Source organism: Platichthys flesus, chromosome 9 (assembly GCF_949316205.1).
Source record: "Platichthys flesus chromosome 9, fPlaFle2.1, whole genome shotgun sequence".
Taxonomy (NCBI): domain Eukaryota; kingdom Metazoa; phylum Chordata; class Actinopteri; order Pleuronectiformes; family Pleuronectidae; genus Platichthys; species Platichthys flesus.
This window is the reverse complement of record NC_084953.1, coordinates 10,825,391-10,851,154: the sequence shown is the minus strand read 5'-3', so window position 1 is coordinate 10,851,154 and position 25,764 is coordinate 10,825,391. Positions and strand designations below refer to the sequence as shown.

Here is a 25,764-nt window from a genome sequence, read left to right as displayed (position 1 = left end):
CTTTTTATTCTAACCCCTAACCAAGACTTCAGTCTCTTTCTGATCTTTCTTCTCCACCTGAGTTGTCCTGATGGACACTGGGTTCAATGCTTGATAATGTACCAGTTGAACTACACTCAGTTGTGAGATTAGCTTCATAACATTTAGTTTACTTTATTACATTCTAACTGAAGCTGTATAACCTCATTACACCGAGATAAACGAGTCAATCACCAGGAAGCCACTGGCTTGATGTTCAAGGAGTAATGCTCACTTGTCCATGAAGAAAGTACCATACACGTCCTTTTAACAAGGTGGTTAACACCTTCATGCTCGGCTGTCAGAATGTTACATATCCAACCAGTCCAGTCATGATATGATTGTTATCTGATAATTGTCTAAGGTCTTTACATACATGAGTACATATTCATTTTCTAAATGTTCTGTGCCATGAAACATTTTGGGCACCCCTGGTCTAATTTTCTATTACAGTGACTGAAAGATTGGGCAATTCCCCGCAAAGAATACTGTTAATTTAATATCTAAAGCAATTAACCATTTATTAATTGCAATGCTTTACACTTTCAAAATAAGGAAAATGTCCCAAAACAGTCAATTTTGTTCACCCTGCATGGCATGGATTAGTAACCCCTCCAGCTTGTAAATACTTTTTATGCATACACGTCAGTGACAGCTGGGGACAGAGATGCCCTGTTAGCTAAGTCTGTCAGTCAACACTGTCAGTGGTTCCTAATAGATGTAGTATGTTCAAGATTTAAAGCAGGCTATTTTCAAATGTTAGTGAGATATGTTCATCTGTTGAGACCTCCTGTGGAATCCTTTGTTCTATCTGTGACTCCATGAGCTTGTTTTTAAGGAGAAGCCTCGCTCTTTGACTGTCCACTGGCAACTCCTTTTAACTGTCATGCTGAATTATGTTTTGAGCGACCTACATGCATGTGCACGTGCTGCAGTTTACCAGTGTAAAGAAATGCGCCTGTGTATCGTGCAAATGTCTTCTCTCCAGTTTGGTTTTGCATGCAACAGCTATAGATGCATCTCACAGTCTGATGAAAGTGTTTAAGAAAATCTGAACAAAGTAGAAAACCAGTTGATGGAACCTTTCATCCGTTCCTTCTTTCCGCTCCGCTATCATTTATTAATTTTCTTGTTATACCGATGTGGTATTTTCAGAGGGGCATTGACCTGCAGGCGTTCAAGTGTCTGTCCTGGCTGAGCTGCTCACGCAAGATGCCCAAGGCCCGCTACATGCATCTGGCCCAGGAGCTGAGTGTGGACCCTGACTGGCCTCCAAAGCCAACCACCACCACAGAAGCCAAACCCTGCCCCGAAAACGGCTCCACCTATCAAATCATGATCAACTCCTAGCACCCCCCCACAACGCCTCCAGCTATCCTATCTCACCTTTCATACTGTAGACATTTTTAAAGGTGTGCTTAGTGAAAGCACATTCAATAGGATGATTGCTCGTCATCACCGTTCAGAGACTTGCCTCCAACACTGTAGTTCCAGAGACATTACTGCAGAGACCACAGGATAACACAGACAGTGGGGTCCATACGTGTCGAACGCGGCCTCAGACTCTCAGGTCTCTCTTGCTTTAAATGTCCATAAAACATCTGCACGTCAAAGTTGATTCCCTTCTTTTATTGCGATGTCTGTTCACCAAAGCTGAGCAGCAACTCCAGTTCAAAATCGCAAGTCAACCGAAATAAATGTCTCTCGTCTTTGTGATACAGCTTCTGACAAACTTGAACTAGTAAATCATTTCTACCCTACCACTGTTTATAATAACTAGGCGTTCAGATTTAATTTACAACCACTGTATTACAAAACCCATTTAGACTTCAGATTAAAAAGTTGATATCATGTCCGGGCTTTTCAGACGGATTATTATGTTTTTTAAATAGAAACTTGAGAAGTATAGGCCAAGTTGAGGGGTTGTACTCTAGTCCTCAAGTTCAACCCCCTCTGACTGAATTTGCAACTAAGAGAATTGGCTTATATAAGAGAAGACTGGCAGAGTTTGAGGAAGAGGACAGAGGACAGAAGTTCCAGTTTGAGATGGAGAGATTCTGTTGTTGGAAGCCTGGAGTTGAATGTGGACAGAGTAATGGATTACTCTTCACTGACTGAAATGTCCAATGTTTTTGTTTTTCTGACTCTGATTGCTACCATGTAGTGTTCTTATACATTTAATGTACATATAGACTAATTTGAATGAGTTGGCATAAACACCCGACAATAACTAATTTTGTGATAACCAAACTATTTTCAATCTCTCCCTGTGCTGAATGAACCACAAGTCCAAGCATGAGGAGTTGAAGAAACTTGAGAAGGATGAACGGCTGTGGTCTCGTAACTTTGCACACCCCAACCAGAAGTTCATGCTCGCATTTAATAATAAACACAGATAAACAACTATCAAAGTGGCTGATTGTATAGTTCTGGAAGAGTAAGAGGATGAAGTTAGGGAAAGTCTAGATTTAGTGTAATTTAGAAACTGCACAATATGTCTGAAAATATTAGAATGTACTCATAGACCAGCTGTCGTCAGTCACATTGTAATATGACCTATATAAATCATGCTGTTTACCTGTGATCACCTTTTTAAATTTGTGAAAAAATGCAGAAAAGCGCTTGTAGGATTATAGAAAGTGGACTTTAAATTGGTCACACATTATACACCACAGGTTGCAGACTGAAAGTACAAAACCATGAAAGTGAAGGACATTCTGGCTTCTCCAAAGTGACCTAAGAAGAACAGTGAGGCAGAAAGACACACAAACAGATGTGCTCATCCACTCTCAACCACAGGCTGGGACCTGTGACAGGCTCTCCATCATTTTTGTCAGAGATTACCTTAAAGATTTTAACTAAGGTATTATAATGTCTAAAATTTCAAAAAAAATAATTTAAAAAATGACTGAATGAATCTTTGCTTTTTAGCCGTGCTAGCATCGTGAATCAACTGATCGGTTGGTCCAGACGTAAATATCTCATCAACTGTCATGAACTCCAACACGGATGTTCTTCTCTGTAGCTCCTCATTCATCATGTCATGTCACCAAAATGACACAAGAACAGAACAGGTTGCCTCTTAAGCTAATGATTAAATTATTAATCAACATTAGCTGAACTCTGATATTCCAACACAGCGTGCTAACGTACCCAGTGTTTTACATCCATTAAATCGGTTATCAAGTGTGTCATGAACTTAGCACCCTTACAGGCTGCTAGTGTGGCTATAAACCGTTAAGCCAATGTGTTTGCGTCGGTGAGCCATGTCCTGTCAGCAACTAAAAACGTCAGACATGGAACGTAAAGGACATCAACACTTGCATGAAGCCACCTTCCTACCTGTCATGTTCTGAGGACTTGAAAGACTAAACGGTTGCAATACTAGAACTATTACTACAAATATACAGCATTACTGTAGAAGACACATTAACATGACTGTACTTTAAAAAGAAAATCCACACGAGAGGCAGCAGAAATATGTCTGGCTATCGTGGACAGCTCATAACATCCATGAGACCATATGAATCAAAGATTAGATCGGCTAAAAGTAAGCCAGTAGTTTATTTTTCAACACAATTTCTTCCTATGGAAGACTGATTAAAAGTGTGATGGAGAATTAAGGTAAAGAATCATGCATATTATCCTCTCGCCGCTCTTGATGCATTCAAACGATCCGCGCAACAGCACACCCTGCATAGGACAGATGCAGGTTAACATGCACAGCTGTATTCATGTATTACACATGCTACCTGCATAGAGAGTTAAGGGCTATATTTATGTTTACTGCTATTTCTTGCTGCTCACCAATATCTTTTCTAAAAGTATTATGTACGCACACAGTCTGGAGACTTTGAAGGTGGCTGGAGCAGTTTGCAGTTTCATCCTGTGGAACATCTAAGATGTTCCACAACAACAGGAAGCAGTTTACACTTTATGGTTGGAATTGAGTTTTTTGTTGTTGAAGTTTAGTACTTAAAAAAAAATGCAAATTAATATTTTTTTTCAGGCATATAACATCATATGAGAAATTGCTCATTAATCACGATGAACAGTCACCTAAGGTTAAAACTACAGACTTCTTAAAGTCACCAGAGATGATGTTTAAAAGTCAAAATGCTTATTTATGGTGGAGGATCACATGAAAATAGCTGGTTCCTATTGTCAGTATAACTAATTGCAGCCTGTCTCTCATGAATTATGTTTTATATTGTTTTCAGAGTGCGACTCAGTGGCTTTAAGACACCTCATCTAAGACACCTAACAAATGTCAAGGGGGTACAATATGACTCCTTCTCAGTGACATGAAGCAAATTACATCTCAAAAGTTTGTTGAATGTGCTGTGTTGTATGATATTTATATGGCACAAAAACATCATCTTTAGCTTATTGATCATCACTGAGTTTATTCAATAGTTGCAAAAGGTTTCTCCATATTTAGTGATAACAAGAGTCTGAAGTTGCTCATTCGCTGAAAGCCATCGTCTATTGAGATGCATGTAATAATATTCCAAATGTATGTGAAATATTTGATCCATTACATTTTTGTGACAAGCTCAAATGTGACATGTGACCATAGTTTCCATGGATATATAGTTTATTTAATGAGGAAAGTATTTTGTTATACTATTTTGCGGACAAATTGTCAATGTGAGAGGGGTGTATAGTTGATAAAACTGGTTAGATGAATAGTTTGGCTGAAATGGACATTGTGGTGCCAATTAACAAAAGTCTGATATTTTGTTTAAAAAAGATCTTTGTTTAAATCTGTTTATTTTGTTAAATTGAGACAAACTTGCTGATGTGCTTAAACAATGAGCACATCCTATCCTATTGGCTCCTATGCTTCTGAATATTCAGTGGTGTTTGTCTTTTTATCGTTGATTTCAGGGTTTGATATATTTTCTCCATAGATCTTACTGAGGCTAAAATTGAATGTTTTTTAAAGAACAAAATTGAATGCAATGCAATACTACAGTTGTTGATTCTATTCCCAAAGATTTCATCACATCTGTATCGGTTATTTAAAAAAGAAAAGAAAACAGAGTTTTATTTAGCTTGTTCAGTTCTGTCAAATCTGATTCTACTGGGCACAAATGGACTTTAAACAGTGATAATAATATTCGAAGTTGGATTCAGTCTGTATATATGAGATACATTTCTAGTGTGTGCATAAAATTCAAAGAAGATATATATATAAAAGTGTATGTTTTTGGATTATCAAAGGGCTGGTGTTTCTTTTTCTGCTATTTTGGTACTATGTGTTACAATCACTTGTTTTTCAACTTGCGATTTGTACTGTCTGTTGGATTTGTTCAAACTTTCACTTTTGTCGTGGACTAGCATTCGGCTGGATCTTCCTTATTTGGGCATAATCCTGGGCATTTATTTCACAATTTGAACCAGTTATTGAGAAGTATGATCGGCGTTTGTTCTGTCCTGGTTAAATCATACTGCAGCCAATGTTGACTTAATAAGCTTGAATTAAGATGAATGGGAACTTTTTGATTAGGAAACTGTCTTTTCAAGTTCTTGTAGTAGATCTACTTCTCAGCTTATCTTTTTTTTTTTTCTTTTATACAACAATTTTTTATAAAACCAAGGATCTGACACAAGAAGGGAATAATTCATTTGATGTTGTATATAATCACCTCATTTCAGCAAATTTAAACATCTGACAATCTTGTTACTTCTCTGTCCAATCATCCAATGTGTTTGACTTTTTTTGTGATCTGGAACTTTAAAAAACAATAGTTTGCATCTGTACAAATTTAATATGAAATTGGCAAAAAAGAATGTGCATTGCTGCTTAATATCAGCAGTCTATTGTAGAAGTGGTTATATTGCTGCTAGGGGGCAAAGTTATTCGGTATTAGGTGCTTCATGACTGTGCACCTTGAAACATAATTCATCAATTTAATTACGGCAAAGTGTAAATACTATTGCTTTTCCTCTACGCTACAGTTCTGCCTTTTATTCTGACACAACTTTGCCTCTATGAGCTTATGCAGGTACAACATATACCGACAGTCAGCATTGGCCACTCACATGATGTTTTTTTTGTTTTTTAAACCATCGAATGACTTTAAGATTGAGTCAGCGACTGAGTACATGAAGCCTCATTTCGATGTTGTTTCCTCAAGTGAATGTCTATTTGTAATAAATAGAGAAAATAAGAGTTCATACCCAAACTGAATGAAAATATACTTGTGGTAAAAACTTCTTACAGTCCAAGTGTATATCAATACTTTTTTTTATTTGCATCTCCCGCTCCTCATCAAGAGACCAGGAGTATATGTATTATTGTTAATGGCAGAGATGTACATTTTTTTTTTATTAATTCATTTTTTTACCTCATAATTTATTTTTTATTTATTTTCATTTATTTTCTTTTTTTCTGAGGATTGTATTTCAGATTTGTCATGATTTCTTTCTTTTCAATAAATGTTTTGAAAACTATTTGCTACAAGTCTGTGTCATTTGTCTCCGTTGTCATTCATGAGACTTAACAGTTTGATAGGCCTTGTTGTCACATTTCTATGCACTCTCACTATAAATGTGGACGATGGACGATCCCGACCATGAATTGGATAAAATGTGGTTTGAGATTACAGCAGTTCATTCCCTCACTGGTTTCATCACTCACCTTTAAATGCACTAATGTTGTTTAAATACGATGCTGTACGCTGATCACTTGGCAGAGCCTGTGTATCAGTCTGTTCATTCACACCTTGTCAATTGCACCTTGCCCATGATTTTGAATTAAACTTTATTCAAATTGCATTGAGTTATCGGTATTTCTCATTTACATTAAATAACCGATAGTCAGCTCTCGGGATGGTGCGACGACCTCACAAGCACTATCCAAATGTCTCTAAGGTTGCAGAGTTAGCGTAGGAAAATGACTCAGTTGGTGGTTTTCTTGTGTGACAGTTGAACCGGGGATGAAAAGGAACATTTCATTTTAAACATTAACAGTATGCTGTAGCAATCATTTAATGTAGTGAACATCAGATTAAGGGGGGCATCTTAATGCTTGTTGTATTATCATCGGGTTGCATTATAAATTGCCTAGATGGCCCGGTTAATTCCAAAAAGGCATATGGCCAGGCACCCTAAAACCCTTTTTTTCCACATAATATTTTTAATCCCATGTCTGTAAATAACAAAATTAGATATTATTCCATCATAGAAATACTGTAAGGCTGCAACATTTGCATTCATAGTTAATGAATCTGATTGTTTCGGGTTAAACATATAAACCATATTCTACAGTACAACAAACTCTTTGAAAACATTTTCAATCAAAATTATAATAATGAGGATAAATTTAATTAAAGCCCTAAAAAAGCCATTTCATTTGGGTTACAATAATAAATAGAATCAGAATCAGAAAGTATTTATTGCCAAGTAGGTTTACACCTACAAGGAATTTGCTCTGGTTATTAGTGCATACAATGAACATAAAAACATAAAAACACAATAAATACAACACACATAAGAAAAGCAATAAAAAGAAACAATAAATATTTACTCACTATTTACTTCTTATTTACTCCCTTTTTCTAATATTTATACAAAGTAACATTTATTTAGACATACACATATCTAAATAAAATACATATAATCGATAAAAGATATAAAAAGTGAAATGCAAGATGCAAGACAGTGAACAGTAGGGCTGCAAAGACACTGAACAGGCCGGAGAACATGCATTTTAAAGCCTGTTGCGGTTAGTGGAGAGAGCGATCATGACCACGGTCACGCCGTGTGACAAAAAATTGATCTTCGCATTTGTTTGTATCTCAATCGTGTTGCGATGACACTCATCTCAGTTTGAAGTTGATCTGAGGTAAGTACCTGGAATATGGCCAAAATGCCCACTAAATGTAAAATAGCGGGCTTCCTGTTGTGTTTTTCATAATACCCCTTGAGACTTTTTTGTTTGTCTGGTCATGATATACCTGGGCTACGATTTTTGTGAAGATTGGTCAATGTGAAGTCGTTCCAGGGGGCGCTGTTGGGCCATTTTGCCACGCCCATTTAAAAATACTCCAGAATAAGTACATTTTTCACCACTTTATAATTTTCTGCAAAGTTTGGTAAGAATATGAGCATGTTAAAAGCCTCAAAAAGCCAATTCATATGCCTGAAATACAAGATTACACCAATACATAGGAACTATTTTACTGGTGCGTTCTCTATCGGGGCCGATTTGGCGGTTGCACCGTCCACCGGACGTGGACTGTCATTCTGCCTGTGTCCTTGCTAGCTAACGAGACAGTAGCTGTAATGTGCACCATCTGGGAAGATGAATTGAACTGTGCCTGAAGAGTGGATTTAAAGGAGATTTGTTTTCAGCCGCTGTTAAGAACCGCAACATGTTGCGTGTCGGGGGAAAAACCGCCTGGTGAGTCCGTATTTAGTTGGGGTGCAGCGGGTAAGGTGGATGTGTTAGCTGCGTAAGGAAAGCTCTGATGGAGCTGTCTCTTCTGACAGCTGAGGGCAGACAAGCCAGCTGGGAGTCAGATACCTCTTAAAAAAATAATACACCTAGCAAGATGCACCTGTCTTCACACTGTCACTGATATATTATTATTATTATTTACTACACTGCGCTATCTGGACATTCAATCGTCCAGCTAACTGGCTAGCTAGGAAGCTAACTCGGGTGGCTGTGACTTATCTCGAACCGATTTGTTTGACAGGCTGTTGTGAGCTGACTCTATTACTACACACTATATCAAATACTACGTTAGTAATAGAACATGGAGTTTAGATTAATTAATTAATTAATAAATTAATTAATAAAGGGATTGTGACGTATTTTGCTCATAAGTAAGTAAGTCTTCTACTTGTTTGAATCTCTATGTATTGCTACGTTTAGAGTAAGAAGATCACTGACCTAACTGCTAACATGTCAAAGTAAGACTGACACACACACACACATACCGTCCTCCATTATTACACTTCTCTGTATTTTGGTGTTTAATTCGATCCACCAGTCACCGTCATAGGCTGGGAATGAAACAATAGCATAAACAACGAGTACAAAAAGCTGATTACGTAGTTTCTAATCATCACGTTTTTATCTGCATGCACGATTCTCTTGTGACTGATATCAGGGTTTACATATCTTTACCTTCATCATTAGCTAATGAATAGATGGATGTCTAGAAGCTCCCTCTGATATTGTGCACATGAGGATTGTGAGCTTGTGTAATTTTTTCTTCTGATTTCTCCATCCTTCCAGCATGGCCTGCAGGAGCATGGTCTCCACCAACATGGGGGTGAGATTTCCAGTACCTCTGCAGAAGCTGCACCCTCTGTCCCGGTCCATCCACCACCGCTTCTCGGGAAACGCCAACCCCCAGCGACCTCCCCATCGTATGGCAGCACGCTACTTCACCTCCATGTCACGGTTGCCAATGCGACCACCCAAGCCGCCCCGTGGGTCAGGGGGCCGCGGCTACCAGCAGCAGCGCAACTTCTGGATGGTCCGCTTGGCCACTCGGCTGCTGAAGCTTCGATACATTCTGTTGGGCGGGGCAGTGGGAGGAGGGTACACAGCTAAAAAGGTTAGAATTATGTAACTGAATGTTTGTAATTTGTTTTTAAACACAATTTGTATTCATAAAGTGGTTCTTCATTCTGTTATCCTTAGCTTTAATATCGTATCTTGTCATTTGTTAGTTTCCAAGCTCTCATCATGCATTTCTGTTAATTACCAATTTCTCAATGAACCTTGAATGTCGTTGGGCTTGTATCAGTGTGATATCTTGCACTGTATGTGTGTAAAATAACAAGAGTTTGTCATTTCTCTTCCAGACATATGAGGAATGGAAGGACATGCTGCCGGATTTTGGTGAATACAACTGGGTCATTCCTGATTTTATCTGGGAACTGAGTGAACAAATCGACCTTGGTAAGCCTCTTTATTTTAGCTTCCTGATTCATTAAGGAAAATAGGTACAATTAAAATCTGGATTTTGGCTGAATCTATTAATTTGCGGCAATTCATTTACTGGAAATTATCCCTGTGTCACTTAGTTGAACAGGGACAATTGTTCTTAGATAATACTTGAAATGTGGCTGCTCAGTTACTATGGGATAGGACTATCCCATAGTAACTATTATAGGACTAACCCTTGTGGTCATCTCCATTTTCCTTGCTATCTCTTGTATCCACAGATAAATTGGCCAAAGCACTTCCAGAGATGGAAGAAATTGCCAAACTACTACCTGATCTAGACAAGATAGGAGAAAACTTTGCTTTCCTCAAAAGCCTCCTGACTTCTGGTGAGTGAACAAAACCTTACATGTGCTCCTCAAAGTTACTGCATCATGGCAAAAATCATTACTTGCAGACATCAGATTGTCCAGAATTTCAAATGAATACAACAGGAATTTTTGTGAAAAAAAACTAATCTTCCACATCTATCTATCAATCTCTACTCTTATATTATTATATAATTCAGTGGGCAGCGCTCACACTTAAGTATTGTATTTGTAGTTACACCTACCTCAAAGGGACCTATGCACAATGAGATAACATAGACTCATAGTTATTCCATAATATAAGGAAATAACCTGCTTTATGTGGTAGATTTCTGCTCCTCTGTGCTTGCTTAAGGATTCTTCAAAGAGCCCTTGTTTATGTTAGATTACTTGTGACTAATGTGTTTTGAATCAGCAAATTTTAGCAAAGCCAGAAACACTTGATTTATAAAACCTTGATCCAGGTACGTCCACATATGCACAACTGCTGCAAACCTGGATAGACATTAGTCAAATTAAATATTTCTGTGTTCACTTACATCTATATAAACAACATTAACTACAAACAATTTGTTTCGGTTTCAAAAAGGAATTTTGCCATAGTATTTCTCTAGTATACCAAGTAGTGTTAGGTATTTGAGTCCAAATTGACCTTGTGTTTGATGACAAAATATGATATTTTGGGCTCTTTGAGAATCACACCAAGTTCAGGGTGTGCTTATCTCTTTTAACAGTTTCTCATTAAGTGGCTACTTCACTTGGATTTCTGGCACATTGGCTGCTTTGGTATAATGCACACCATTAAGCTCTGTCCCTGCTTTGACCATCATCCCTCAGCTTCTGTCTTTTATGATTTTTTTTATCTTGTGTTGTTCTGCCTTTCTCCTCCTCCCCTCCCCTCCTGTCCCCCTCCACATTCTTCACAGGTGTGATTTTGGGTAGTGAAGTCAAAGGAGCTGGTCTGCATCTGTTGTTAGGTGTGTAAACCCTGCACTCAGTAGCGCTGCCCACCCCCCCTCCTTACTTTCTGCCGCTGTTTTCACCACCATCTTGCCACAATATTGGTTTGGTTGTGGGTTCCTGCTCGGATCCAGAGGAGTGCTTGCCAGTGGTTTGTTTCGAAAGGCCGGATTGAATTCCAGGTTGCAGACTAGTGCTGCTGTCAACAACAGCAGAGCTCATGGTTAACTCGGGCTCTTTATTTAGTGAAATGTGTGACCTCTGGCCAGGATGGTGAAAAGGTCCTTTAGTATGTACAGGACTTTGATCGTTTGTGCAGACAACTATTTTACCCAATTTCTGTTTACTTGAATCAGTGAATATTTACTATTCTGTAGTTCAGATCAAATTACCAATGGAGCTATAACCTGCCTATGTTTACATTTTTTCTTCATAGTCTAGAAAGCTTAGAAATGCACGTCCACTGTTCGACTTTGGTCTCCTCTTCCCTTTTGACTTTCTTTAGCCTGCCTGTCTCTGGCTGTACTTTGTCCAATCTGTGTTATTTTTTGCCTCCTTTGACTTCCACCCTCTCTCCCCTGGCCTGTACCTGCTGCCTTCTTTAATTAGACTCCCATCACTAACCTTCAGGGTGATTTCTTTCTGTTTTAATTTACTGATACTCAGATGTTTGGAAAAATGCACACTTAAGGAAAGATTACTTATGACATAAATTTAAGTCTTAAAATATTCAATAAATATATATTTCTTAATAAATAGGTTTAAAGTTGTAAAGATAAATAACAGTGATGTGACCCTAAATGTATTTAGGTTGTGTACAAAAGTTTATACGGACACATAATTAATCTAAAGTTATTGGTAAAAGGCTTGTCAGGGCGGACTGGACCACACCTCTGCTGTGAGTCAGAAAAATGACAACGTCTGTAGTTCTTTCCATTATCGCTCTGTCTTTAACTTCCACATATTTTCGTAAATACCTTTCTCATTAATGTGGTTAAGCAGGCTTTTCATTTTGCACGGTTAGATTATGCAGCCCTTAGTTGGTCTGTTCAGACAAGGTCCCCATGTAATTTAATACTTCAATACTATACCTTAGTGTTAAGAGAAAGTCAAATCAAATCAGACTATATTGTCTGTCTCTCTAATTCTAATTAGCGAACTTGATTTGATAATTAATCAATCTTAATTTTTGCTGTGGAATGTACTACGTAAACATTATTGCTATTTATTACAGTGTTTAAATTAAGTTACATGAATAATTCAGTAGTCACAAATAACTCAAGGACTTGAACGGATGTTCCTATTCCTAAAATTAAGTTGCCAGTTTTTCAGTTTTGGTCATGGGAAGTTACTGAAAAATAAGTGCCTTAAATTTGCCTTATATAATGTATATTGTTTACTCTATCCGTACACATATGCACATATTATACATGTATTCTGTACAGTTCAGTGCAGTATTTTCCAAACATTTGAACTCACACTGGTCTTTTTTTTTCTAATCAAGCATTAAAGTATTATATGTCTTATTTTGTCATTGGCTGTTGTCTCCCTAAACCTGTTGATACCTATAGCACTTATTAGTCAATGATGCATTGTATTTGTAACATTATTTCGTGGTGTATGTCTCCTCTGGTAGAAACCTCAGGTGATCCTCCTCTCAAAGCCACAGACTCTTCTTCTGCAGCCGCACAAGACCCCAGTGACAAGCAATACAAAAAGGCAAGTTAATAAATCCTATTGACACTCCTCAGCTTTCTGCTCTCTACTCCACCACAGCTCGGCCTCACTCCGCTGTCTGCATCGTGGCTGTGTTTCACTTCAGCGGCAAGAACTGTACCGGATTGAATTCAAATGTACCCAAAGAAACGATTTCTATACGAGTCATATTTAACATGGATTTATGGATCATTTCACATTACAGAAGTTGTTATAATTTACAATTAGAACAAGATCCTGATGATAAATATAATAATTCTGGGTGCCTTTTGCTGTCTGAATGTGAAATGATTCACACTGGCTGTCAGTCAGTTTTCAAGATAAGCTTTTGAGCCATCAAGCCAATTTTATGGATGAAAAACCTAAGTGTGTTTCTCACTTCATGGCAGCTTACATTAAGTGTGGTATTACCTGAAAAAGCATTTACCACTGACACAGGTTACCATGTGCTTACTGTGTGGCATTCATTCTGATATTTAACAGTGCTTCAAGTGCCTTTACTGCCCGTCATTCTCCTCAATGTTTTTCCCTAGAGTTCTTTCATGGAGACCATCACACCTTCTGCAGAATATCATGCAGCAATCGCTTTGTATGCATGTGTGTTATTTATGTCGTCCTCTCTCCTTGTTCACTTTAGTTTTGTCCATTTCCACAAAGTGACCAGTTTACGTGTCTCTTTGTAACAAAAAATTGGTATGTTACTGTAAGTTTGTTTTCTATCACTACACAGAGTTAAGCTTTAAAAAAATGAAATTACACAAAGGTTTGACTTTGAATATTCAAAGAGAAGCTGCATTGAAAAAAAAAATCCTTTCTTTCCTGTTCCTTGCTTTTTGTCTGCAATCATGGTCTCCAACATGAACACATTACACAGCAAATATCTTACAGGTTAATATTTCAGTTAAAAATACATTTAACATGTATCTTATATCATTTTGGGGACCTCGAAACAAAGCAAATGTCACCTGCTGTACTTTCTGCTTAGTGCTTCACTCCTGATAGAGCAATATCCCAATCATCATATCATCATCGTCATCTTCAACATAATCAGATTAGATACAGTCAGAACCACTCAACATTGTGTTGCAACACAACGCTGTGGACTGAGCTTTGTTACTGCTTCATTGTTACAGCTACTCTATGTTTTATGTACTAGTGCTAAGTATAAGTATGTAAATAAGTTGTCCTAATCATGGATCCAATGGTTTGAGGGTTAGAGTCACTTTTGTTGCCACTTGTCGAGAGGTGCTGGTTGTGGTATTAGTTGCCTCTTCTGCCGTCAGTCTTGCAAAGTTTGGCGTCTCCCTTTAGTGGTTGAGAGAGACTCACTTTGTTAGGTCACGCTGATGATGGTGGCTAGATTAACAAAGCCCAAGATCTTGATTCTGTTTAATTCGAGCCTTGACTGATACGTGATTCTCCAGCAGTAACAGAACCCAGGTTTCCTGTGCTGGGAAGCAGCATTGGCCTGTGAGGCCGACCAGCCCAGTGGCCGGTTGTTGTGTTTTTTTGCTGCTCCTACCTCTCTCTCACTATGACGTACCCCAGCAGGGTCTGCTCGGCGAGCTCATTCTAATTCAGCAGCAGATCCAGCGGCACGAGGAGGAGGTCCGGCGGGCCGCTGCAGCCGATAGTGCGCGCCCCCCACCGCCAGAGCCCGCTCCCAGTCCGCCTCCGAACCCCAGCCCCCCTCAACAGAAGCGCAAGGTGAAGGTCCCACCCCACTTAGATCCGTCCTTTCCCACAAACGTTTCCTAAAAGATCACAGCTACAGAGTAGGATAGAATAATTATTCTGAAAAAACTATCTTTACCACACATTAGAGTAACTCAATACCAGGCTGAAAGCAGGTTTTTACTGGTCTTTATATTCTGCTGCATCTCTGACCAGACTCTGCACCCCTGTTCAGGAATAACAGATAATTTATAGAGCTGCGATCAGTAAAAACAAGATTTTCAGTTGGTGTTGAGTCTTTATTAAAACTTAACTTGCAATTTTAACTTTTCTTTTAAGGACGATTTGTCTTGTTAGCAGGGCTTTCTGTAAATTCCTAGTCTGAAGGGGACAGAGGACACAACATAAACAGCTGCAAAATAATACACTAATCCTTTATAACGCTGTTCCAGCATTGGATTTCATTATATTTTGCTGGTGTTTGCGTGTAGTCCTCTACTTTCAGTAGAACCTTCATTAAATATTTTTAGTAAGCCTTAAGACTGATTTTATTTATATTGTAAACTACCCTTTAGTCTGCCCTTTGATATTCTCAACAGTAGTCTCCATGTATCACCCCATAGTCTGTAAGGCTGTGTTAAAATTTGCATTATCAGTGGGCAGTGGAGAAGGCATGCATGGACCTTCGTCTCCAGAGGTGGCGCAGTAGCTTAGCCTCACTCTTGTGCAAGTGGATGGATAATCATCAGGAGCCGTCCATTATTGTACAATGTAGGGAGGCATGGCGTGGAGTGGAGTGGCCACTTGCTGCATGGTGTGAGCTGCACTTGTTGAAACTACCACAAATGGACAACTTTGATTAAACATTCAATAACGGTTATCAACTGCACGGGAGAAGCCTTTAGCTACAAGAAATTTTGTAATGACCACACATCTTTTAATAAAACACATTCAACCCTTTTTAACACACTTTTGGTACATATTGCTAGAGGGTGATTTACTGCTCACTTTCTGTACCGGTTATGTTGTAATTGCTTTTGCTTCAAGTAGTTTGTGTGTTTTTTTAAATCCTCCTCCTTCTGCTGCTAGTCCCATCTGTCCATGTACGCTTTCTGTCCTGTCTCTCATCCTGCATAAACCTGTTGCAAGGGCAAAAATATCCATAATCAAATGAGGTTTTCCTAGTTAGGAAAAAATCAAGGGAAACTAATAATAACTAAATAATTATGGGATCAAATTTATTTGTATATTTCACATATTATACTGTGATTTGAGCTTGTTCTGTGAATCAGAGCTGGTTGATCCAAACTGAGTAATCCCAGAATGAATAGTGTCTGCCTGAAATCTGATTTTGTTCTGTTAATGCATTAACATGACTGTCAACTCTGGTTCTCTCTGTAATACAGTGTGCACGTAATGAACATGGTGGTGCTGGGATTTCATGTTTGTAAAGTAGCACGATGAGGGTTGCGGAAACTCCGTATTTTCAAAGCTGAAATGACTCCTTAATGGTTTGTTGCTGTTTCTTTTTTTCCTATTGTTCTACTTCAACCTCTAGCCATCAGACAAAGAAAAGTTTGACCAACTTCAAGAAGAACTGCTTCGTACGCAGGTACACTACATTTTGTGATACTTAAACTGACATCATCTACAATGTGATACAATAGAAAGTTTACGTTAAATGAAAATATAAGAACTTCCTGAAAATGCCCAGTAAATACTCTATTATACAGATATATACAAGACAAATTCTATACATCTACAAACTATTTTATAGCAAAAACAACAAATGACTTTAGTGGAGTGAAGATAAATAGATCTGGACCTTTGTAAAGGGTGTTTGATGCTGATTATTGATGTTACACTTCTGTTTATTTCATAGCTAAAATACCAGCGTATGCTGGAGAGACTGGAGAAAGAGAATAAAGAGTTGAGGAAAGTGGTGCTGCAAAAAGACGATAAGGGGATTCACCAAAGGAAGGTCAAGGTGGGTTTCTGAACTCAAACAGATACAATTAACACATTCACTTTTATGACTTGGGTTACTCTTGAGTTTCATCATTATATATGATCATTATGTTGTCACAATAATGTTTTCAAAGAATATATGTGCTGTCTCTTTACTGCTGCTATGAGCAGCTGATTTATTGGTTTATTTATTCCCTTTTCCTGTCTAGCAGTGTGAGCGAGATGCCTTCAAATATAGATGCATGCTGCGTCTTAAGGTTTCATTTCTGTGTCTCCTCATGTAGAAATCCCTTATTGACCTATATTCTGAAGTTCTGGACATCTTGTCTGACTACGATGCCAACTACAACACGCAGGACCACCTACCCAGAGTAAGTAGCACTCCCATTTACTTCCTCATTCACTTCAAATGGTTTGTTTTCTAAGTAGGGCTATTTTTTCCAAAGAAAAATAATCCTACCGTTAATCCAAAAATACACTTGTTTCAATGTATTGTAGACTTGTTTGAATTTTTTTAGGGATGAAGCATCACACCAGATTACTTGGATCTTGATCACTGATCCTTCCCACTTAGTATGTCTTATCTTTTCACTCTGTCTACAATCACCCACTTTCTCTCTGTTGGGTTGCAGGTGGTTGTGGTTGGGGATCAGAGTGCTGGGAAGACCAGTGTGCTGGAGATGATTGCTCAGGCCAGGATCTTTCCCCGGGGCTCAGGAGAGATGATGACACGCTCACCTGTCAAGGTTAGTGGTCTCACACCAGCAGATATTGTGTATTAATGTCCTTTTAGGATGTGAAATAAAAAGATTTACCCACATCTTGTTTATGTGAAATCCTGCAATTACTACATGTCAGAATTTTTGTTAAGTTTTAGTGAGAATGGTCATCTTCTCTTCGTAGGTAACACTAAGCGAAGGCCCCCATCATGTGGCCATGTTCAAGGACAGTGGCCGAGAGTTTGACCTCACTAAGGAGGATGATGTAAGTCACCAAAGCAGTCACTATGTCCACTTAATATGAATTACACCTTTAACTTTGTTGCCAGTTTACACAATTTGATCACACAACCCTTCTTGCAGCTCGCAGCTCTGAGGCGTGAGATTGAACTGAGGATGAGGAAGAGCGTGAAGGAGGGTCAGACAGTCAGCAACGAGGTTGGAAATAGTACTTTTACTCCGACCGAAAACATAATGATTTACTTCAGCAACGTTTCATAGACTAATCCTGTTTATTTTTTGCATGTCAGACAATATCGCTAAGTGTCAAGGGCCCTGGCATCCAGAGGATGGTGCTTGTTGACTTACCAGGTGTCATCAATGTGAGTAGACATTCTGATAAGCGTGGAAACCTTTACAACCTTACTGGAATCATTCAGCAATGCAGTAAATATTTGTTTTCTTTCTGTTATTCCTCTATCCTATCATATAAATCTTAAAAGGAAATTAAAAAAATGTAATCTAATACGCTAAATGTTTGTCTTTCTCAGACGGTGACAGCCGGCATGGCATCAGACACTAAAGAAACCATCTTCAGCATTAGCAAAGCCTACATGCAGAACCCCAATGCAATCATCCTCTGTATTCAGGGTGAGCCATGAATCTGTCATTTCCGATTATAATAAGTAAGCAGGGATCTGAAGTGTCAGAGAACGAACTTTCAAGCCCTCACATAAATCCCAGCTTTCATTTGTTTTAAACTTTACCAAACAAAAACTCTATCTGTAAACTATTGTCTCATCTATTGCGACATGTGATCTCTTACTGTTCAGATGGCAGTGTGGATGCAGAGCGCAGCATCGTAACCGACTTGGTTAGCCAAATGGACCCCCAAGGAAAGAGGACCATCTTTGTCCTGACAAAAGTGGACTTGGCCGAGAAGAACCTGGCCAGTCCAAACAGAGTAAGACGTTTAAACTGGTCACCTGCCTCCCCATTGGGCTGTAGTGCCAATACAACCAGGCAGCCCAGAACTATTATACAGCTGCACCACCAGAGGGCGTCCAGTGCATAGATTTCAACCAGCTGGTTCCTTCAATGAGCCAATGATTAGGGATCTTGTGCAGACTGGATGAGCCTGAGATTTTATTTCCTTTCTTTCACTTCACATTTCAGATCCAGCAAATAGTGGAGGGAAAACTGTTCCCCATGAAGGCTTTGGGCTACTTTGCAGTGGTGACAGGCAAAGGTAACATGTACTTTTTAGTAAATTTTTGTTGTGCATTTGATGTCATTATTTAATGTGTGACTTGTGTTTTCGGCTGCGTATTGTTTGTGAGGAAGTTTTTCACCTTATACGAGCTGAATTATGTGGCACTCATAATTAAATGGTTTAAAATATTACTCTATGAAGTCCAACATTACCTGAACTGTCATTGACTCACCCCTCGTGCTGCTGTTAAACTCTGTGCAGGGAGCACCGGTGAAAGCATAGACTCCATTAAAGACTATGAGGAGGACTTCTTCCAGAATTCCAGGTTACTGAGGCAAGTAACAGCTGATTCACCACATTTTAATGCTAAATCACATTTATTGATTGTAAATTGACAATTGATCTGTTCATGTGATCAGAGATGGCATGTTGAAGGCCCACCAGGTGACCACAAAGAACCTGAGTCTGGCTGTGTCTGACTGCTTCTGGAAGATGGTCAGAGAGTCTGTAGAGCAGCAGGCGGACGTCTTCAAAGGTGAGACTGCACTTTCAGAATACATTAACCTTTGTCGCAGAGTGGGTTATCTGATTCCTCAACATTGCTATTTCGCAGCAATTAGTGGATGTTTATGTCCAAATCTCAGAATGGTGCCAGGCACGTCTTGAAAGTGTGAAATCACCTTTTGAGATGTTATTCATTACCTTTGATGCACTTGCCTCCATCCATTACACTGCACAGGGAACAGGTGCTACTACTCCTGATTCTTCCACCTCCTGGTGATGCTCTAACTCATCCCATCCTGCCACACTCCTGTGCTCCTCCAGTCCTGCGTTCCAACTCCAACTCAAATTAGTCTAGACAATTACAATCCTATTGCTAACTGTGCTGGAGATTTATGACCATGAGACTGCAGGTCCCATAGGCACATTGTGTGGTGTATTGATCCATAGCCCCATCAAATTACACACAGCCGGCCTCAATCGTCCGTGCTTGGCGCCACTGTGGCCCCACAAACCAGCAATTAGCCTAATCTCCACTGCGGATAGGGAGCTGTGGAAAGGGACAGCAGGCTCGTTGTGTGTCTGTGTGTGCCTTTGTGAGAACTAAAACTCTGACTTTTGATAAGGGGTGTGTGATTGGCCCCATCCCCTCTCCTCCGGAGGGACCAGTTAAGAGAGTGAGTGTGCAAAGTCCTCAGCCACTGTTAATAAAGGATTGGCACCATTAATCGTCTAAAAGCTCCATATATCATAGCAAGTAAAAACAAAGCCGACTCTGTCCCTGTGCGGTCACTGCCTGTTGATTATAGAGTATTATTGTTTAATGAAGCGTAACAGCTTAAGTTAAAAGTGATAGAAACGGCGAAGAGACTAATTCAGGCATGATGGAAAAACACCTGGCAAATGACAAAGTGGGAAGATTTATTTTGAAATTTCCAGAGATTGATTAAGTTTCTACATTTGTCTTTATGGTGGAACCACTTGTGCGAATTATAATGTCACAAATTTTGAATCTGAAGTTGAAGATTATAAATGTTGAAAGTCTGTTTGGATAAAATCTTAATTGTCATAGTCCCTCCTTTGCACAGCGTCCCGTTTCAACCTGGAGACAGAATGGAAGAACAACTACCCTCGTCTGAGAGAGCTGGACAGGGTGAGAGACTCGTTCCGATGACACGTGCATACTTTTTTCTAAATACTTAAACGGACGTCTTAAAACAGCAGATACCACAGATGTACACCACAGAAGGCAAATAATATTAATTGTGCCTCTTTTTTTTTTACAGAATGAACTGTTTGAAAAGGCCAAAAATGAAATCCTGGATGAAGTCATTAGTCTGAGTCAAGTGACCCCACAACACTGGTAAGTGATAGAGTAAGTTATATATCTATCAAAATTAGAGTCTGACTGATAGGGATTTTTGGGGACCAATGGACACCACTTCCTTCTTGAGTTAAAGGTTAGTTGTCACAATGTAAATATACATTATAATTTTTTAGAATGCCATGAAATTTATTCACCGATGTAAATAATTGGTCTTAACAAGATGTCAACACTATGGGACTGAACTTCATAAGAATTGAACATGTATATGAAGCTGATGCAGAAACTCAAACCTGACAGAAGTAAAAGCATTTTTTAGCTCAAATGGCTGTTCTTTCTCTGACTAAATTAACCTGTGTGTAAATGTATATTTACACCTCACCCCCGAAATGAGGAAAACCTTGATAAAAGAGATGTATGCATGGTGTGGCTGTCCCCAGTGAGTGTGCCATCGGTTCTCACAGATCAATACTCTGATGAATCGCCCTTAGACGGGAACAGGGGTGGCCCTGTTAGCCAGCAACCAGCCAGCACTATCGGAGAAAGTGGCCGGTGACAGTGAGGAGTGCTATCCTGAACAAAAGCGCAGCCTAATGAAATATGAGCGTGTTTATGATAAATGAGAGGAGAGGGGTGCAACACTGCTCTGGTCTCAGGGGAACTTGGGGAGGGTTTTGTTCCATTGTCATGCTGCTGTGGGGAGTTAGAGTGTGGATGCTTTTAGCTGCTAACAGGGTCACACTGAAGCTGTACCAGGACCTACAGTCATATGCAATCACAGGAGCATTGAGTATCCAAGTGAAAGCAGCTGAGCTGAGGATGATCCCTCTTAACTCATTGTTTTCACGTCCCACCGGGTCACTTGAGTGAACTGAGCTGGACACATAACTTTGTTCAGAGCACTCTGGCTTGTTAGATCCGTCTAAGATGCGAAACGAAGAATCACCAAAATCAAAAAAAATAAAACAATGTTACCATATCTATGTTAAGGCCCTCTCACCTTTTGTATTTTACTAGAACAAGCAACTCCAGAGTGACTTACAAATCCTGTTTCTTTGCAATTTCTTTTAACCCTGAAGGGAGGCCATCCTGCAGAAGAAGCTGTGGGAACGTGTTTCCACCCATGTAATTGAGAACATCTATTTGCCTGCTGCCCAAACAATGGACTCTGGTACCTTTAATACAACAGTAGACATCAAGCTCAAGCAGTGGACTGATAAACAGCTTCCACACAAAGCTCTAGAGGTAAAGCAAATTGTCTGTCTTAATATCATATTATGATTCTGATCGCTAAAATTAAAGAATTGTAAAATGTAAGCATTTTATATGAATAAGTGCCTGAGATCATTATTTTTGAATTTCTTTCTTTTAGCTACTATAAAAACTGAGCTATTACTGTTTAATAATAGTATTTTAATGATATTAAAATTTCATTATTTCATATTCAATCACTCAATGGCCTTATGATTATCTTATTTCCCCCAATCACTTCTCCCCCCATCAGGTTGCCTGGGAGACGCTGCAGGAGGAGTTCGCCCGCTTCATGGCTGAATACAAAGGCAAAGACCAGGACGACATTTTTGACAAGCTGAAGGAGGCTGTGAAGGACGAGAGCATCAAAAGGCACAAGTGGAATGAGAGAGCCATGGACGGCCTGGTAAACACACAGAAAATCCACTTCACCTCGGCACAAGGATACAGAGGGATTATGTACAAGTTTATACAACCAACTCTTTTTATCAATTTAGGCACCATGTTCCCTGGAATATAAAGAAAGTGGTCTTGCTGACATTGGTGCACTAATGCTAACAACTTTCTTATCTACTACTGGATTTATTATGCCTGTCCTTTACATTTAATTACATTGCACGTCTCTATAATTATGTTATTTTATTCTTGTGCTTGACATCTGCCAGAGGGTTATCCAGCACAATGCCCTAGAAGATCGTTCCATCACAGACAAGCCTCAGTGGGATGCAGCAATCCAGTTCATGGAAGAAACTCTGCAGTCACGCCTCAAAGACAGTACGTACGCCACGAACATTCAAAAACAAACAAATAACAAAGGTACACGTTAAGAGGAGGACAACTGTTGTAGGCTCTAGATCATAGAAATTCAAGATGCAACCGTGAGGTTATGATAAATACTTAAAGCTTCAGCTTCAGCAATGGATGGTGGACTGAATGTATTTCATTCTCTTTTTACTTTTGTCCTCTCTCCTTGTAGCTGACTCAGTAATCAGAGACATGGTGGGTCCAGACTGGAAGCAGAGGTGGCTGAACTGGCAGAATCGCTCACCAGATCAGGTCCGAGTTTTAAAGAGTCTCCCCACCTTCCTTGAAATAACAGTGCTGTTGTTTATGGAAGAATTATAAGACACCTGTAGTATAGTTCTGGTTATAGTGCAGACCCCCATTTTTAAACTGTCAAGGTCCCAGAGCTTTATAGTCCCACACATTACATTAAATAATTCTCTCTCTAAACAACAGCGCTCACTTCCTCTTCTTTTACCTTTTAGCACATTCGTAATGAAACGAAAAATGAGCTGGAACGTTTGTTGAAGCTGCACGAAGACCACACAGCGTACTTGGCCAATGACGAGGTCACCACCGTGAGGAAGAACCTCGAAGGACGATCGGTTGAAGTGGACCCTGTGCTGGTGAGAACATAATACCTATATCTGAACTTTTAATTCAAAGGTGAATGGAAGGAAAAAAAAAATGTCACTAATATGATGAATTGTTCTGGACAGATCAAGGACACGTGGCATCAGCTGTATCGCCGACACTTCTTGCAGAAGGCGTTATCTCACTGTAGCCTCTGCAAGAGAGGTTTCTACTACTACCAGAGACACTTTGTTGACTCTGAGGTAAGGAGGGAGAAAAAGCTCTCCTGAGTGGTATTTCTTATCAACTTTCTTCTCACCAGATTCAAATACCATTGTGTGGAAAATGTAACTATTTACCTTTGTTCTAGCTGGAGTGCAATGATGTTGTTCTGTTCTGGCGGATCCAGAGGATGCTCGTCATCACAGCCAACACTCTCCGACAGCAGCTCACCAACACTGAGGGTAAGGATAAGGGACACTCATGATGTAAGATTGTTCTAAAGGAGGTTTCACTTACCAAATTACTGTCTGGTTAAATATGAAACCCTCTGCTCTCTTTTATTTGTCAGCCATACTTTGCCTCATATGTTCTCATGAAATATTATGATTATAATAATAGTCGCTTATTTTGGTTTGGTTGTTTGTTACTGGTCATTTTTTGTAATTTTATTATGTTATCAGATTATCCCTCCAATTAATACTTTATATTTTCAGATGTAGCTTTGTCTGGTGGAGTAAATAGTGGCATTAGTGGCTTCTTCAGTGATTTAGGCAGAAGATTCAACACCGAGGTGATTGGATTAAGCTTAGTTCGGATTGGTCCATATCTATAACTGAGGCAGCGGGACAACCTTTACTTATGGACTGAGCTTTGTGATGTAATTTAACCAAAGTCCATAACCAGTTATCCAGGTCACGGATACATATTCAATAATGAAATCGGACCCACAACCCGAATGCTCAGAATCAACCATTGTGAGAATAGACGATGGAGGAAAGTGTTGATCAAATAATTGATCAACACTTTCAGAACACTGATCCAATGCATTGTTGTTGGATGGGATATTGATTGTTATTCTTCATGTGTCCTCTCAGTGCGTCGGTTGGAGAAAAATGTGAAGGAGGTACTGGATGACTTCGGGGAAGACATGGAGAAGAAGACCCATCTCATTACTGGCCGACGAGTCCAGCTGGCCGAGGATCTCAGTAAGACGCACAAACACTTTCAAAAACAGACACTTACATTTACAGCCAAAATTAAAATGGGTAGAGAGACAAATTGTCACTGTTTCAGTTTGTTCTTGGATCTGTAGTGATCATATGGGATTTTAAGACTAAACCTAGTGCCTTGTATAACTCAAACAGTAGGTGGCAGTGGTGTTTAAGGAATCTCTATTGACCAGTCTGATGCAGCAAGATTAATTTGGTTCATTTCTTGAAGTGATTGATACACAGTGGTGCAGATGATGTATTTTTACAATATTTTTGGACGCTCTGTCATATAAGAAATTAAGGAAAGTAGGACAAGTTGTCTTGTTTCCTGTTTTGTTCTCTGTTAACACAAACTTGCCTAGTGCCCATACACAAACACACACACACACAAACTCTAGTTGACGAGTGTTAGTCATGTCAGTGGTGATTGCAGTCCAAGAAATGACCAGACCTGTGTATTAGTGTGTACATTTTCTTGGATATTACAATTGTAATTCATTGTAAATCGCACAGGCTACATCAACATCCTTAGACAACAGTTATTTGGACTTTTAAACACAATATTATCCCTGAATCAGTCTGTTGAGTGACCTGTAAACGTGGAATCTCCTCCTTTACCCCGGTAGGATGTGTTGGAAATTCTTGCATGGCCTGGTAATCTTATCTACATATATGAATGTCTATTTACAAAAAACCTCCAGAATCTAATGGAGTTTGTCTGATTTTCTTTAGTTAAAAATCCATTTAGGTATTAACTGAGTGAAGCATTTGAACCGTAAACATTGTGTTTCTGCAGTTGCCTAGATTGTGTAGCCAACTTTTAACTTAGTTGAAAGCTACCATAGATTGTCATGCGTGTTTGGAAAGGTATGGGTTAGCGGAGGGTTATTAAGTTGACTGCAGTCAGCAACCAAAACACTAGATGCCACTAAATCTCACACTCCGGTCCTGTAACTATCCTGTGGCTACAAAAAGCATTAACAAGTCAGCTATGTAGTGACAGGCCTGGATTGCCTGTGCTTTGCCTTCTGGTCCTGAGAAAACTCATCCTTGTCTCTACCCCCTGCTTCCAGATACTCTTGGCTTTTATATCCAGAAGGGTCAGGTGTTGCTTGGGCCCCACACACACACAAACATTAACCCTGTAAGAGCCATTTATTTAAACTCTTACTCATGTATACAATCGATTTTGTTTGGCTTCCTGACTGCTGATAGAGGACTCCTGTTGTAAATGGCTGGGTGTGTGTGTGTGTGTGTGTGAGTGTGTGTACCTGCGTTTAGTTTAATTAGGACTCAGTTATCAGCTCAAGAAAGCACACACACACCCCTTCATTGACTTTTTTTCCCCAGTTT

The 25,764-nt window shown here is 39.3% G+C and overlaps 2 protein-coding genes across 5 annotated transcripts in view; both read left to right on the top strand.

Annotated features, from left to right (window-relative positions):
• The window catches only part of atp13a3 (ATPase 13A3), a 30,214-nt gene extending 23,737 nt beyond the window's left edge, over positions 1 to 6,477 (top strand). The window contains exon 34 of the mRNA XM_062395142.1: positions 1,174 to 6,477. Coding sequence (XP_062251126.1) covers positions 1,174 to 1,368 — 195 coding nt within the window. The 3' untranslated portion in view covers positions 1,369 to 6,477. The remainder of the gene's footprint in view (positions 1 to 1,173) is intronic.
• A 1,775-nt stretch (positions 6,478 to 8,252) lies between these two features.
• Positions 8,253 to 25,764, top strand: part of opa1 (OPA1 mitochondrial dynamin like GTPase) — a 30,752-nt gene continuing 13,240 nt past the window's right edge. The window contains exons 1-29 of one of the 4 annotated variants that reach the window (XM_062395202.1): positions 8,253 to 8,428; positions 9,272 to 9,596; positions 9,847 to 9,943; positions 10,210 to 10,317; positions 11,223 to 11,273; positions 12,893 to 12,975; positions 14,524 to 14,679; positions 16,205 to 16,258; positions 16,529 to 16,633; positions 16,899 to 16,985; positions 17,247 to 17,360; positions 17,518 to 17,598; positions 17,697 to 17,771; positions 17,864 to 17,935; positions 18,104 to 18,203; positions 18,386 to 18,516; positions 18,729 to 18,801; positions 19,027 to 19,099; positions 19,185 to 19,300; positions 20,355 to 20,419; positions 20,553 to 20,629; positions 21,670 to 21,835; positions 22,095 to 22,247; positions 22,507 to 22,615; positions 22,818 to 22,897; positions 23,110 to 23,250; positions 23,344 to 23,460; positions 23,568 to 23,661; positions 24,295 to 24,405. In XM_062395202.1, coding sequence (XP_062251186.1) covers positions 8,400 to 8,428; positions 9,272 to 9,596; positions 9,847 to 9,943; positions 10,210 to 10,317; positions 11,223 to 11,273; positions 12,893 to 12,975; positions 14,524 to 14,679; positions 16,205 to 16,258; positions 16,529 to 16,633; positions 16,899 to 16,985; positions 17,247 to 17,360; positions 17,518 to 17,598; positions 17,697 to 17,771; positions 17,864 to 17,935; positions 18,104 to 18,203; positions 18,386 to 18,516; positions 18,729 to 18,801; positions 19,027 to 19,099; positions 19,185 to 19,300; positions 20,355 to 20,419; positions 20,553 to 20,629; positions 21,670 to 21,835; positions 22,095 to 22,247; positions 22,507 to 22,615; positions 22,818 to 22,897; positions 23,110 to 23,250; positions 23,344 to 23,460; positions 23,568 to 23,661; positions 24,295 to 24,405 — 3,043 coding nt within the window. In that variant the 5' untranslated portion in view covers positions 8,253 to 8,399. The remainder of the gene's footprint in view (positions 8,429 to 9,271; positions 9,597 to 9,846; positions 9,944 to 10,209; positions 10,318 to 11,222; positions 11,274 to 12,892; positions 12,976 to 14,523; positions 14,680 to 16,204; positions 16,259 to 16,528; positions 16,634 to 16,898; positions 16,986 to 17,246; positions 17,361 to 17,517; positions 17,599 to 17,696; positions 17,772 to 17,863; positions 17,936 to 18,103; positions 18,204 to 18,385; positions 18,517 to 18,728; positions 18,802 to 19,026; positions 19,100 to 19,184; positions 19,301 to 20,354; positions 20,420 to 20,552; positions 20,630 to 21,669; positions 21,836 to 22,094; positions 22,248 to 22,506; positions 22,616 to 22,817; positions 22,898 to 23,109; positions 23,251 to 23,343; positions 23,461 to 23,567; positions 23,662 to 24,294; positions 24,406 to 25,764) is intronic. The other 3 variants (XM_062395204.1, XM_062395205.1, XM_062395206.1) reach the window with 3 other exon arrangements.